The 15,928-nt window shown below is 36.6% G+C and overlaps 1 protein-coding gene across 6 annotated transcripts in view; it reads right to left on the reverse strand.

The window, feature by feature from the left end:
• CLGN (calmegin) overlaps positions 1-15,928 on the reverse strand; it is a 29,541-nt gene that overhangs the window by 4,944 nt on the left and 8,669 nt on the right. For 5 of the 6 annotated variants that reach the window (XM_059826752.1, XM_059826757.1, XM_059826753.1 and 2 more), the window contains 11 exons: positions 15,216-15,274; positions 12,103-12,244; positions 11,210-11,291; positions 8,460-8,652; positions 6,435-6,624; positions 5,697-5,810; positions 4,921-5,077; positions 4,328-4,543; positions 2,645-2,764; positions 2,238-2,373; positions 316-393 (listed from right to left, as the gene is read on the reverse strand). In XM_059826752.1, coding sequence (XP_059682735.1) covers positions 316-393; positions 2,238-2,373; positions 2,645-2,764; positions 4,328-4,543; positions 4,921-5,077; positions 5,697-5,810; positions 6,435-6,624; positions 8,460-8,652; positions 11,210-11,291; positions 12,103-12,244; positions 15,216-15,274 — 1,487 coding nt within the window. The remainder of the gene's footprint in view (positions 1-315; positions 394-2,237; positions 2,374-2,644; positions 2,765-4,327; positions 4,544-4,920; positions 5,078-5,696; positions 5,811-6,434; positions 6,625-8,459; positions 8,653-11,209; positions 11,292-12,102; positions 12,245-15,215; positions 15,275-15,928) is intronic. The other variant, XM_059826754.1, reaches the window with a different exon arrangement.

Below are 15,928 nucleotides of genomic sequence, written 5' to 3' on the forward strand. Positions count from 1 at the left end.
CAATAAAATCTGGGTATGAAGTTATTCAGTATTCCACAGCTCAAACCCTGTTACCGTCAACTCCAGAAAACAAAGAAGCAGATAATTACTATAAAGGAATTGTAAAAATTATTAGGCTCTAAAGAGACTAGTAGAAAATATTTATGACTACAGATACCATACTGAGCAATCTCATAGGAAACTCACATTCATATCTGAGGAAAGCTGGCATCCACCAGCTTGAAGTTCTACCATCAACAAGGAAGCAGTGGGAAAAAACCAGAAAGGAGAGACCACTTTCAAGTCCTGGCCCAAATTACTTCCCTTTCCCAGTACCTGAAGGAGGAGCCTCCCTTTCCATCTTCTTTGTATCCTTTACAAGTTCTCTTTTTGTCTCCTCCATTTCTCTTCTCTCTGTAGCAAAAAGAATCAGCAGAAGGAGGCAGAAGACAAATTCTCTAATGCTTTCAGATACAAAGAGGCAAAAGAGCAATAGAAAAAAAGGGAAGATTTCAACGTGCAAATGTAAAAGGTGGCAGGAAGCTAAGGGAAGCTAAGCAATTCTTTAAGAAACTGGGAAGTCATATGACACCAAAGTATAATCCTTCCCTCTGAAGCCTAGAATTTACTTGAAAACCTTGGAATAGTCATACAAAGCTAGCTATGTTAGTTTTACTCTGTGTTCAGTTTAGTAACTAAAAGTAAAGGTCTAAAATGGAACCTACTTTTGAAACATCATGAACATCTGTTCCAAGTGGAATTCTTTAAAAAAGTTGTGGAAACTAAACAGTGTTCCTCTGCGATTGCCTGGACCTTATTTCTAACATTCAAACACACACTTTAACATATTAAGTGATGTGTTGTAATTAACTAAATTAACTGACTGACTTAACAGAAGAGTATTGGAATTCGGGTATCTCAGATAGCCTTGCAATAGTAGCATAGTAGGTACAAAACGTACCTATGATCTGCATCAAGACTGGTAAAAGAAAACAGATTCGTTAATTCAGGAGCAAAGAGCAGGTAGAGTAGAGTAAGATCAAAAGGAAAATGTGGGAAGAGAGAATGCTGAAATGCTGTACCTGCAATTTATGCTAATTAAAAAATATATGTAGCATAATTCAAATAATTAAATGCCTAGGTAAGGCTCTCACATGGTAAGATGGACTAAGTTTGGTGTGACAAGCACTGTGCCAAACAACATACTCAATTCTGTACGCACTGGCACAGGAACATCTGATGCTGAGTAAACTTTTAAGTCATATAGGCAGAAGCCATCACCAATCACAGAACATAGTGCAGAGTCAGGCAAAACCCACAAAGTTTCAGTCAGTAATACAAAGTGATGTCAGTACTAAGAAAAAAACCAAATCTATGAATGTCTGCTAGGTTTCTACCTTTCCATGCCAGACACTTGTCACTTTCTTTCCTCCTACCAAAGAAGAGTGAAGTAAGAGGCAGAATCCTGCACAGGTCTGAGGCTAAGGACTTTCTCATGGACATCAAGATAACGCACTACAAATTAGGTGATTTGCTTTTTATTCATTACTATAGACTCAGGGAAATGCTAACAGAACATCAAAGCCATAGTTGAATAGAACCAGTAATCTTTGATACAGTAACACAAGATGATTTTATCCTTGGATGCTGAAATACAGGTCAACCTACTGAATCACCGATTTCTCCCTTGGGGCAGCAGGACAGACCTCTGCAGGCATGCAATACATTGCTAGAAAGCAACACAAAGGAAGCAGCAGACTTCAGTACTTCAAGTCTACTGTATTTTCAGGCTTTAACAAGTTACTAAAATCAGTGACCAACAGAATAGTTCAAGGTACAGCCTCCCAGAGAGGACTAAGCAGAAAGACTTGTTCCAGACACATTTTAAAGACAACAATGTGTCTTTAACCACTTCAGGTACATATATCTGAACCATTCAAATGTGTTCAATATATGAAATATTTAGAAGGGAGAAAATACGCATCACTGTCTATAAACATAAAAGGACTGTTGGAAGCACATTAATTTCTTGAAAGTGAAAAAATACTGAGGAGACCCTTACTTTCTGTTTGTATTTATCAAAGAGCTATTAGCTATGGAATGCCACTTGCTAGAGGTTGTCAAAGAAAAAAGACGACTCAGAGCAAGGCAGGTTTTGCATATTCTAAGATAACTGGTTGTAATTATTGGCAATCCAATCCATGAACTAGTCCTATTCATGTCTTTAATCAAAATGCAAGCTGGCTGGCTCATCTTACCATCTTCAGCAGTATCTTCATTTTCTTTTGCTTCTAATTCTATTTCATCATCTTCTAACTCCTCTTGGTTTAGTTCTCCCTTTGTAATTGGCTTAGATATATCCATTTTTTTGAAGTCAACATCTTCATCTGTTTTCTACAAACGGAGAATCAATTTACATTTAAACTCAAATTAAGAATTAAACACAATAGTCACTGTAAGCTAAGTAATATCAATGTGTGGAATACCTGTCCTCTGATATCTGAGGACAAGCTGGAACGCAAGGGGGTTTATTTTCTGCCAAATTGCTTTGCCCTTTAACGCGACACAATGGCACATTAAAAGTGCGTATTGTTGCAGAGATGCTGAGTTTACAAATAAAATATTAAGAATAAAACCAAATAAAAATATAGTAAATTTCTCTAACCTTTGCTGGCCAGCAGAACAACACGCCTAGACCAACAGGGAGAGCTAAAGTCAAGATGTAAAGAACCCAGAGCCATGGGTGGTCTTCTGCAGCAGTCACCAGTTGACTAAACATACCGGGCTATATTAAAAACAATTAAAAAATTTGCATTTACATCCCTCTCAACACTTCAGTATGTTCATAAAGTGTACTGTATATATTTTAAGCTTTATGTTGCCCAAAGAAAACCCTTCTTCACCTTTGCTTTTTAATGACTAATATTAGTTATCATAAAATATCATGAAATCCAGTAATACAGGATTTCAATACTAGTAAAGTAACAACTTGACAGATTGAAAATAAATAGCAGGTCTAATTAAGAAGGAACAAACCTGGTACTCCAAACATATTAGACTGGCCACTACTCAATTTTGTAAAGCAACATTTGGAGTCTTAGCAACCTCACACCTTACACCCTTCGCAGCTACTCTATTTCTTCCCCGTGCTGTGGTAACTCAGCTGAAAGCTCCCAAGGTATCAAGAACCTCAGAGCAGCAGCCAGCCTCCTGAAGAGCAATGGCTTGCTCCATCTGTCCTACCACGTTCTCTCCTTTGACAGCCAATTAATCAGGGAGTAAATTGTCCTCCCAGCCCAGTCCTGACGTACACAGCAGAAGTAGGCAGGCAAGCGCCTGGTCCAGTAAGACCTCTAGAAAGGGAACATCAGCAACTAAGGTAGGAAGTTTGAGAGGCACAGTGGAGTGAGGGGACTCGAGGGAATCAATTTTGCTATTGTGTGTACAGATATAGATGCAGGCCCAGACATAAAGCCAAACATTTCAGGGAAAGGCTGTGGGAGGAGGTGGCCTTCCTAATTGCACGGGCGGATATGCTGTTGACACTTGCTTATGCTGTGACAAACAGCAGCCATCAGGAATTGGCCACATTTGCCACCAACCCATCGCTTCCTTCCCACAACTGCAGGCCTGCTCGTGCCACTCAGTCAAAGGAAATACAGGACTGTTGGAAAGAAGCTGTAGCCAGTGAAGGCAGCCACTAGAGGGGCTCACGATCCCGCATGTTGGGACAAGTTCCTCCTACAGCATGGGAAAGAGATCTAGCAAAAGCTGTGGTAGCTGGCCAAGTGAGTATACAAACGAAACGTGGATGCACACATAGAAACAGAAGGACAGATGCAGCTCCATAAACATACGTGCATTATTTTCAGAACTGCATAATCTGCATATGAGCAGCCAAAGGCCTAAAATTACTAAACAGAAAAAACACATGACTATTTATCCATCCCTCACGAGAAGGAAACATCTAAAGAATGGAGCTGGCCACAAATGAAAAGAAAAGAAAAAAGAAGAAAGACATCTTTGAGTGTAAGTAACTCAGCTTCCATCTGCTGACAGGTACTGAATTTCTAGCATCACCGTGAACAGCAGAAGACTCATTAACTATAATGAAACCAATTTCTCGTTAGGTGTTTAAGTAAAATGCTGTACCCTTTTAATTTCAAGAGGATACTGATCTGGGAAAGGTAAAAAGCCAAACTACAAGAAAAAAACCATCATAGTTACTCAGCAAGATTATTAATTGCAAACAAATTAATATTCTGTTAGCATTAATTAACAGAAAATTCCTCCAATAGCACGTCTTCCTCACTACTTCTGGCTATCAAGAACATAGTAAAGTTTATACCTCATTAGCACTTGCTACTAATTTCTTCAAGCCCCAGCCATCTGCTGCCCAACGATCTGCTACTTCTTTTTCTGAGCATATAATGAAGTTATCAAAGTAGATATCAGACGTCATAGACCAGAGTTCTAAACCAATAGCACTGACAGTGGTCATCTTGAACGGGTGAAGATCTTCAAAATAGTCTGGGTTCGGTATTTTCCGAGGGCTCCAGATTCCCTTTTAAGGAAAAAAATATAATCACATTACCTATACCTCACTAAAAAACAAATTGTGAAAGAAATTTTAAAATACTTAGAACTTCACGACTATTTGAAATGCATTATTTAAAGAGACAAACCAGTAGAGTTTAACCTACATAAAAACAGAATTGCAAATACCCTATAGGATTTTGGCAGATGGGTCTCAATTTTCTGGCTTAGGACCAGGAAAAAAAAGCAAATTAAATACAAAAAAGCTCAAGATGTTTAATGAAGGTATTCAGACTCATTCTAAAATAAAAATATACTGTAAAAAAGCCTAGATAAATATACTACTACTTACCTGCTCTGTTGAACTCTGTATCTTTCAACAATGACCTACAATATTGTTATTACCTGATAGTTAGGATTATCTATCATAGGTGCTTTCCATTTTCCTTTATAGTTTGGATTATTCTTCATGGGACGCACCCAGTGTCCACAACCAGGTGCAGTCTCACACTTCGGATTGGGGATCTGAGGGGCCTCCCACTCCCCATCCATTTCTTCATCCCTACAGAGAAAAAAAAAGTTACAAACAACTGATTTGAGATCGGACTGGTCTGAACACTAGCAGTCAGTCTGAAGTTAGGGTCCATACACATTTTGCTACAACAACCTCAGAATTTTGACTAGCTCACAGAACTTTACGCGACAGTATAAATGCTTTTTTTTTGTTAAGGAGTGCTACACTTTTTTTTTTTAAAGGTCACATGTTCATAACTACCACAGCATGACTGAATGCAGTTATATTCGTGCATCTGCAGACAAATTGAAACACTTCTCCGTAAGATGCTTGGAGATCCCTTTGAGACTATTATATGATGATTTCAAGTTATCAACTTAAACTGTTTCATGGTTTAACATGGTAGCAAATTCTCTCAAAGAGTTCCTTCATATTCTGTTTATCTATCTTCAGAAAACAAAAGGCAATTGACATGTTCCTGTTTTTCTAAAAGCAGCCCCCCAAAACAACACAAATATTTGGCCATACCTTACACATTCCAACTTACTACCTCAAAAGACAATGAGATTTGGATTGTTCTGATCCACAACTCATAATTTTGCCAGAGAATAGGCAAGCTTATCTACAAGATATGTTAACAGCCTGCACTTACTGATCAAGTCCTTACCAGTCCTTCGGTTTTTTTGCATTAGGGTCTGGAACATACTGTGGTTCATTATCAAGCCATCCTTCAGGCTTAACAGCATCAGGATCTTCTATTTTGGAAGGCTCATCTTCATCCCTTCAATTACAGACTTATGTTAGAAAATGCAGCAGCCTGGCATTGAACCAATGTTCTGTTCAGAGGACTGTAACTGGCATGAAAAGGATGATTTTCAAAGGCACAACAGAATTAGACACACTGATCATGAGAATTAGACATCCAATTATCTCTTTATAAATATTTGAATTCTATTTACATTGTTTCAAAGTACTACTTAGTCCAGAAATTGCTGCCATCAACTGGCAGGTGTCAGTCAGGTCTTCCCATTAAGTTTTTCCCCTACTCTTCCCCAGTTGCTGTATAAACAAGTAGTTCACACAGAAGGAAGTAGAAATCACTGAATGTAAATTAAGACTATATGGTGAAACCCCCCCCCCCCCCTTCCTAGTCTTTCAGGTATAGTAATCTTAGTTAATTGCAACCATGGAAGGTACAAATCAGGAAAAAGCACAATTATTCCTTTCCTTAGGAGATGACCAGATCCTTGTACCCACCTCAATTATGTCTTCAAACTTCAGTGCTTTTAGTAGTGAAACATACCCCGATTGTCATTAGCAAAAAACCAGAATAAACCCAGTCAAATCTTTCAAATGAATAACCTGCATGTAAAAGGTATTGTAGAGATAAAAACGTTCTCCTTACCAGTCATCTGGTTTGACAGCATTTGGATCAGGTATTTTTGGTCTCTCATCCCAATCATCAGGCTTCTTATCACTAGGATCCTCTATATCTTTGGAAGGGTTTACTGGAGGAACCATATCCTCAAGAAGACTTCCCTTGCTGACAACTGATTGGTCGATTAACATTTCAAATGTATCATCTGGTTTCAGCACTAAATTGAAGAAATGTGTGTGAAAAAAATAAGGGAAACATTCATTTTACAAATATCTTTAACCAAAACCTATATAATCAGCACAGACTTAGACAAATAAATGGCAAACAGACTCCCCACCCAGGTGCTGGATCTGGACACAAAACATTGACGTTTCTACTGTGGGGATGTATAATCAGTATGAGGCCCCCAAAAATGAAACTTGTAGCAAATTCAATTGCTGAAACACATCCAAGCACATTCTAAGAGATTTTTCAAAAACTTACCACTTGGCCAAAAATCTGCTTTGTTTATTTATTTAAAAACACAGACAACGAAAGACAAACCTCTGCCCCAAAAGGCATTTCTGCTACCAAATTACAATTTCACACCTGAAGGCATGGAAACACAACTGTGTCAGTAACACAGCTGAAGGATCATCAAACCAGTATTTTCTCCGATTCAAATCTGACAGCCATTTCCCTCAACTGCCAGACTGCGAATACAGAGAATTATCTTTAAATGTTTAAGTATTTTAGCAAGCGTGAGTAACTGAGAAGCCAGGGTCACAGAACTGAGCAGCATCAAGACTCTGTAACAGACATTGTATCCAGATCCATTTCTAATAACCAGTGAGCACATTTATAAGTGCTTAACAAGTATATTCAAATGTCCATTCAATGCAACAAAGATTATTAATTCAAAGTAAATACTATTCCACTTTTATGAGAGTTTTGTAAAAATGGGTGATGAAAACCAGAATAAGTCTTCCAACGACAGTGTGATAATATCTAATGAAGCTCTTGCAGCCTAAGTTTTCAACAGTATCAAAATACCCATAAATGCAAAAATTAAACCCCCATATCACTTTAGATACAATACAAATAATTGACTTTTAAACTTACATTATCAGTCACATAATGCATTAGAATCATACAGCTCTGTGGAGTCTATTTGAACAATTAGAACAGAATAAAGGCAATCTGAGTTTAAGTATCTTTAATCATAATTTCTAATGAACAGCCCAAATACAGGAACACATGCATCCCTTTACCACAAGAACAGTGTTTTGTTTCACTTATTCCTATTATCCAAAAGTGAAAGTTTGCCCATGGCACAGCAGTTGAACATGCCTTCCATTATTATTCAATGGAAGTTCAAAAGTGCAGTCAATTTTGCTGGATTTGCAGTATGCCACAAATTAGCCCATTCTTTGATTACTTATTCTTCCTCAGAAATTAGAAAGAGGAGGAAAAAAGAACTAAGAAATCAAGCTTTTGTCTCTGCTATACTGTTCATAGGTACAGAAAGATGTCACATGAATTAAAACCAGCCTATATGCATTAATCTTCAGAGAATGTGGTAACATATCTGTTCATGCACACTGCTGCAGATGCCAGTGTTAGTGAGAACTTTTAATATCTGGAGGAGAGTTGTGTGCAGCATGCTGCAGATTTAACTGAATTCCTCTGAACTCTGATGCCTTCTTAGAATATTGGATGGTTGTGGTTTTTTTAATATCTATCTTAACAAGAGTATTTTTATCATAATAAGTACTGAAAGTATTAATCAATTCTTCACACTAAAGGCTGGCCAGGGCTGATACGGTTTTTTCCTGTAATTGAATATTAAACAGCAGCATTTCAAAGCCACTTTAATGTCCTGCAGTTAAGCTCAGTCATTAAATCATTTAAGCCCAGTCATTAAATCATTTAAGCCCAAATCGTTAAGCAACCACCCCTCAGAATTAACAGACTATTACAAACAAAAAAGCAGACTCAAATACAAAGCTTCAGTGGACAGAAAGACATCTTTAATCTCTCCTTTCCAATTTAAACTTAAGAATCAAACAATACCAAGAGTATATAGATGCGTCTTCTTGTCCAAATAGAATTTTTTTAGGTCTACGTCAGGACGTTTTGCATGTTTTTCATCATATTCTCCAGTTTTAGGATTCTTATGTCGGAAGATAAAGTGTAGTTTGTAATCTTCTCCACATTTATCTGGTCCAAACATAATAGTATAAGGTGTTTTGTCAAAAAAGTATTCCTGTAAAGCAAGAAAGCTGAGCATGTGTTATACTGTACGTTTTATGAAGTCATTTGGGGTACTTCTTTTCCTTGATGCTGTGGCATACAGCATAGTTACCTTTTTCTAAAAGGTAACTGAAAACTGGTAGGGTAAGTCATGAAAGGAATTGAACAGTCCTCTTGAGTGACTGGCTGCTCTCTGTTCTCAAGGAACGGACTAACCGTAGAGGTCACTTAAGCCTCTTCAAGGGAAGGTGAATATATTTAGACCTTACCCTTACGGTAAGTGGAAATGCCTGTCACAAATCAAAACACCCAAATATCTATAACCTTCTACAAATATTACACTAAAAGACGGAAGGGAAATAGTTACTGTTCTTCATATCAATTTTATTTTTCAATAAAGATAAAACCCAGGATATTATTTTCCAGTATTTTATCAGTCGTCTTACTCCACATTAAACAATAACAACAAACCACCCTGAAAATAACAGATATAATTACTCTCCTTCAGAGTATGTTGCAGTAAGCTGTTTAGGTATGTCAGTATTTTTCAACTATTTACAGGATTTTTGTATTTGGAATATGCAGTAATGTGCTGCCTTACATTCTTAGGCAACTGCTTGAAGGAAGAAGACCACTTGACTCCTGGAAGTTTTCTTCTTGAGAGATATATTCTGACATAAACCTATTGTTTGAAACGAGTCTGTATTTTTAAATTTTTTGAATGCAAAGTAAAACATGTTCACTTTATGCACTACAGAATTGCATATATTTTAAGTTTGGTCCCTTTTACAACACTCAACAGTCTTAGGAAAATGTCACTGCTAAGAATTAACAATAATTAACTGACTATTCTAATAGCAATAAGCATATATACAGCATTGAGACACATCCAATTTTAAAGTTAGAAAAACAAAAAAGAGAGAACATTGACTCTAAGTTACCTCATCCCACAGCCAGTGAAACTCCAAAAACAGTACAGGATGAATTGTGAGCCAGGCCGTAAACAGGCAAATTTTGCATTTGCTGTCCTCTGGTTTACCTTCTAGTAAGACGACAGATACTGGAGAATTACAGTTTCATGTGTAATTGAGCTGAATATCTTGGTCTCACACCTTCTTGTTCAATTTTCAGTTTTACTATCATTTACACATCTTTCCATTACGAAAGATGTCATGCCTCTACTTACTTTCTCGCAGTCTGTATTTTTAATACTTATCTATTAGTAGTCAAGTTGCTTGAGCTTAAAACATACACTGGCATATAAATTTTAGGAAAAAGGAAGAGCACTAGGAAGTTGCACTGAAGCTTTTATTAATATATCTTAGAAATGCTTAGAAGCAACTTCTTATGCGTGTTGTCATCTCCTAGACTCTTGCAGAGCTATGTAATACCTCTTCCATCTTACTAAGATCTTACTTATCCCTTCATGGTTGTACTGCTGAGTCAACGTAAATTCCTCCTAGCTCATGATGTAACATTCTGAATCTGCATTGATCATTCCAAGTCTGCCCAAATGCATAATCCTATTCTGTAACTGCTGCTACGTACCAAACGCACCAGCTCCCATTGAAGCAGCTACAGCAACTGTTGTATATATCAGCCAACCCTACTCTTGTCAACACAACATTTGCGTTGCACAAGCTCCTAGGCCACAATTCACTGCCAGTTCTGAATGTAAAAAAAAAAAGTTGCTAAAATATCCTCCATGACAGGCTAGACAGGTTGTATCTACACTCCAGGGTAGCAGCAGAAATATTAAAAGCTGCCACAACCAGCTTGCATGCGCCAGAACTGAGACTTGGCTAGAAAAGGCAGCATTTTAAGCAAGGAATACCTGACTGCGTTGGCATAGTAATAGAGAGTTTTGCAGACAAGTTTGGAAAGGGCAGGCAAGTTCCATCAATATATTGAGAAACAATCTACAAAATGATCCAACATACTAAGGCACTTATTAATTTTTCACACCTAGTGATTTAGACGTTTTCCTGGGAACAGAGATCCTCCATCACTTTCAGTTTCTAAGTCCAAGTCACGACCCTTTATAAGATGCCACGTTGTGTGCCATGCAGTAAAAAAAATTGTTTCACAAGTTATGAGTTGAGATTCTATGGCTTATATTATTGCAGAAAGTCAGACTAAACAGATACAAAAGTTCTTTGTCCTGGATATAAGACATCATTCATGCAGAACTAAGAGTATGTTAATCACAGCAAACTCTTCATTCTAACCTTCTCAAATTCACAGTTTGAGATTTCTTGTATGAATACAGCTCTTAACAGCTTACTTTAAGTTTTAGACTACCTATAATTTTCATTAAAATAAATGGAAAATGTAACATCATTATCAAATATTCCACCAGTAAAAAAGTGCACAACTCCAAGGGTTTTGTGTATGTATATATAAAAATTATATGTATATTGTTATCTTGCCTAATTTTCTGCTTAAACATTTGGGAAGCTTTTAAGAATTTAGGATACATTGGGAATTAATTTCTTATTGACATTTCAGAAGAACAACTATGCATTCCTCAAATGAACAACTCATAGCAAACGTTAAGTAAGAGGACATACCAGATTCAAGTCATCACTACTGGAGAGAAGTTTAATATATGCACCACCACAGTCAATGCCTTCTTGAAAATTCACTTCATATCTGGATAAAGAGCAAGTTAAAGAGAACATTCCAAGTATCAAACAAATACAAATTAAATTCTAATCTGCAGTTCTAATTATGAATACATTAAGACTGTGTATTAGTCACTACTGTCAAAACACTTCCACATGACCAAAAGGTTTTAATTGCCACACAAGCTAATACAGCAGCAATGTCAGTCAAAAAACGCCACGGTAGCAACTGCTACAGTTGGTATCACCAGTAAGAAAAATTTCAAGGTGGTATCAACCAGCATGCAAACATCAAAATAAAGTAAAAATGGACAAGAGTGCTAGAAAGTTTGTGCCATCTTTGAAACTGTCCGTATGACACGCTGAATTTAGCCAGAGGAGTTATCTGGATATGTCTGTAAGTACAACAAAGCAAGTCTGAATATCAGAAAAAAGTAGTTCTATTGCCATGGTGCTCATCATCACTAATACTGCTATAACGTGTTCAAGATTCAAGCTGCTTTTACAGAGCTACACGGAAGTATTCTGTAAGTGGAAAAACACTGTACTCAAACTACATATGACTTAGATAGTTTAAAGTAAGACTGAAAATTAATTAGCTTTTTCAGCTATACTGTAAAATACTAGATTTCTGTCCAAAAATACTTCAAAAGAGTTTAAATATCACTTAACACTTGTACTACAATCTTACTTGATTATTAAATCATTCATACTTACAGTTCTGATAGCTCTGGCTATGATAGGTCAATGCTATATGGAAGTCAGTATTTTTCTGCAGGGATTCACATTACTTTCTTGACTTAATATTTGTTATTATTAAAATCTGAGTAATTACTTACTGAACAATCAAAGGTTTATTATCAAAAATAAATGCCTTTGTTAGCATAGCTGATATTGCATGATGCTTTGCCACCGATTTTAACACTAATCCTCTGTCTCCAGGCACTGTGTTTTCTTTCAGCTCTTCTACTTCCCATCTTCCTAGAACACACACACAGAGTCTTTGAAAAAAATGTAGGCTGAAGTAAAGAAATCATAGCCTTGTTGAAAGCAAAGAGTTAACAGCAAATAAAGACTAGTTGCCAAAGTAGGGAAGAAATTTTGACATCTGATGTCAAAGAAGTTAAACAATAATCATCCAATTCATTACTGGTAAATCTACTGTGGATACAAAACATCACTTAAGCCCAGCTTACACTTCCCCAAATTAACTGCTCTACAGCACTCAAATACAACACCACCACCACCACCGCATTCATGGTACACAAATTTGCTGCTCACATCTTTCTATCAAATCAGTGACAGAATGTTTTAACCAGCACTCTTCAAGAATTAGAAACCACTAGAATTCCAGCTCCACAGTTAGATGATAAAATAAAAACTGTGTCATGCCAAAGATCCATCTAACCCAATGTTCTGGCTCAGACAGCAAGGAGGGAAGAAAGCTTAGGGAAAAAGAGTGCAAGTAGTTGTAACAACAGGAAGTGACAAGCTTTTTCTTTTTTTCTTTTCACAAGTAGCTGTTTCTACAGCAGTAAAAATCCCAGTTTCATAACTGTTAGAGCCAAAAGAAAGAAATTTATCAAAATCTCACTTTTAGGTGTAAAACAGAATTTACCAACTAAAAAAAAATTCAGCCATGGACTCCAAAGTAGGAACGAACGACATCCTTACCATAAACCAATGGAATTGAATAGAAAAGCGCACCTATTTAACATAAAACATTTTTACATCACAAAATTAAATTAAGTTTATTGCACAAACCTGTAGGATGTGTGAATATCCACTGGCTTTCTGTTTAATTGCAATATTATATGAAAGAATCAACACATTTTAGATATTCAAGCCTAATGCTTGCATTGCTAATAGAGACTGTTTCAAAGCTCTGGTTCATATTTAATGACTTATTGTAAAAATCTATTTCAGCCTTAAGAAACCGACAGATAATTAAAGAGATGCCTAGACTTCGGGTATGCATTGCTCTACACGGAAAAGCCCACTCTCCCATTCCACCAAAAAGATATTAGTTCTAGCCAATTAAGATAGTGCTAGCTTTCAGTATTTTGAAGATGGCACATGTGTAAAGTATATGTTATTCCTTGCTCTTCTCAAATTTACAGAAATCTACAAGAAAACTTTCATATTGTAGATCTGTATCTTTAGACTGTGGTATCCCACAATGCCTAGAGGAACATAAAGTATTTCTCCAGATTTTAGATTTGTTCCTACCATCGTCACATAAAAAGCATCACTCACAAGGTACTGTGTAAGCTAGATACCTGTATGGTTCTTCCCTTCACGCTTATATAGAATTAGAATCTTTCAGGTCAAATCTAATCACATGGGAGATGAAGCTTCGCGGCCGCCCCGCAAAGTCTTTCCAAGAAGTTTGGGAAAAATAGAGTTGATTACACATGTGGGCAATATCCAAAGAACAAGATTTCTAAAAGGGCAGTTCTATTTTCTCAGAGATTAGCAGCAGCAGCGTCACTGATTTCCGCCCCCCCCCCCCCCCCAGGAATGAACACAGCACAAGAGAAAGACTACTTTTACAATTCACTGTAATCTTGAAGAAAGCCTGTCAACATGAACAAAAGGAAGACAACGTAATGAGTTCTTCAGCATGTATTTTAGAGAAGATTCATAAACTGTGAAATCTGAACGAAACAGCTATTTACTTTTATTCAACTGAAGGGCGATTTGTGAAAGGTCATTAAGGAAGGGCAGATATGTCAACAGCAAATCCCTAGTTTCTTCTAGTCTGCTAAACAGGAGGGAGAAGAATTCCGTCCTTTTCAATAGCATTCCTTCCTGGCAACTAAGACCAAGCAATAATGCCAGGCAAAACAGCAAGACAAAAAAATATTAAATTGGAAAATAGTCCAAAAAAAGTATTTTCACCACAGACTTTGTTAATGTTGAATTGTCTGGGTGACTTTAATATGACTGTTTTGACCTTAGAGACAATTCCTGTCTAATATGAGGCCAAGTAATCAGACAAATGTCAGTTCTTACAAGCATGTCATCTGTATGGATATCTCCTCTGCAACTTCTTTATTTTTACCAGTTATTCCTGGTAATTGCTAAACCTAAAAACATCTGTTCTGTACTGTTTTGCACACCAAAGTCTTACAAGTTATGTGTGCTTACCACTTTCTATTAACATTAATTGATTTCATTTGACATAAGAGCAGTAGCAAATACTTTGCTTTTGCAGCAGAAACTTTTTCTGTTCTCCCCACTTTCTCTTGAATGAAGTAAATTCAGGTTGCAAAATTATTGCCACATATGACACATCTGTCAAACATTTAAAATTAAATTCAAGCAGGCAATTCTAGCCTAGGAATTTATAAGTCAAGTGCAAACCCCAATGATTAAAAAAACATTAACACACCTTTTTCATTATTAACTTCCAAATTTTTTTAGACTACTGTAACAATGAACTGTACAAGAACCACTGGAGAACCCTACATTCAAGCACAGAGAATCTGAAAAAGTATTTTTAAGAAAAACATCATTCAGTTTAACTTTTTTGTTTCAGAGGCTAGCGTGGGAGATCAACCCATGGTAGGACAGATGCAGCAACACGGAACATGCTGCTTTAGAAACATGTTTAACAACTGAAATTGAAGTGGTAAATCTCTCTGACATGATTTCAGATAAGGCAGTTCTCAAGAAGGACTATTCATAAACAATCAGTACCCAGAGGGTATTCTAGTATCATTAATTGCAACAGATTGTTGGGATGACAAAAAAATTATCTTCACATAAGTAACCCAACAAGCAACATTTCACATGTCAGTTCCAGGGTAGCAGTCATTATACAAACTAACATTTTGACCTATGTCATCTAGGTTTTCAGAGATAAGTGCAGTGTAAGGGGTAGTTATTTCTCAAAGAGCAACAGAACATCAGAAACTATATAACGAAAGTAAACAGTAAAACTGCTTACCATCATATTTAGCAATGTTATCATCTGTGTCTTCTTTCTTGGTTTTAGACAACACCCACCTAAAACAAGAAGTGTACTAGTCATTGAACTATCTATGCAAAGCTGTATTATGTAACAAGCACAGGAAAACCAGCTTTTGCTTCCAGGCTGTGAATCTGTGATAATGATTTTGACAGTCAGCATCACGGAACTTTGTGTAGTTCGAAGAACATGAAAAGAAAAACTAAAATAGATTAGTCTAATATAACATTTCAAAATACTTCCTAAGAATGTAAATGAATATACAACTATAACTCTAAAGTAATTAAATTATTCTGAATAAACTTCAGTTTTACTGAAGCTGAGTTTGGCAGAATGTAAGAATATTACGTAAACTTATAATGTCAAAAATAAATGGGAAATAGTAAGGTTCAAGTGTAAAACCTTCAGTATGATAAGGAAAAAAAATCACCCCAAGAAACCTGAACACTATCTGACAGTAAGAGTACACATGCATAACAGAGGACAAAAGGAAGAGGTAAAAGTGTTCAAATGACAAATGCAATTATGCACTGAACAGATTCCAAATGTATTGCACATAGGGGATCCCAACAGGGCAAACAAACTCCTGATCTCTTTGATACTAAGAACAAGGCAAACTCAGCTTATCAAATCGAGGTTACCAAAAAGATATGCACACACCCTACACACAAAGTGTTCATTTGGAGGAGGAG

This window comes from Gavia stellata, chromosome 19 (assembly GCF_030936135.1).
Source record: "Gavia stellata isolate bGavSte3 chromosome 19, bGavSte3.hap2, whole genome shotgun sequence".
In the NCBI taxonomy this organism is placed as follows: Eukaryota; Metazoa; Chordata; class Aves; order Gaviiformes; family Gaviidae; genus Gavia; species Gavia stellata.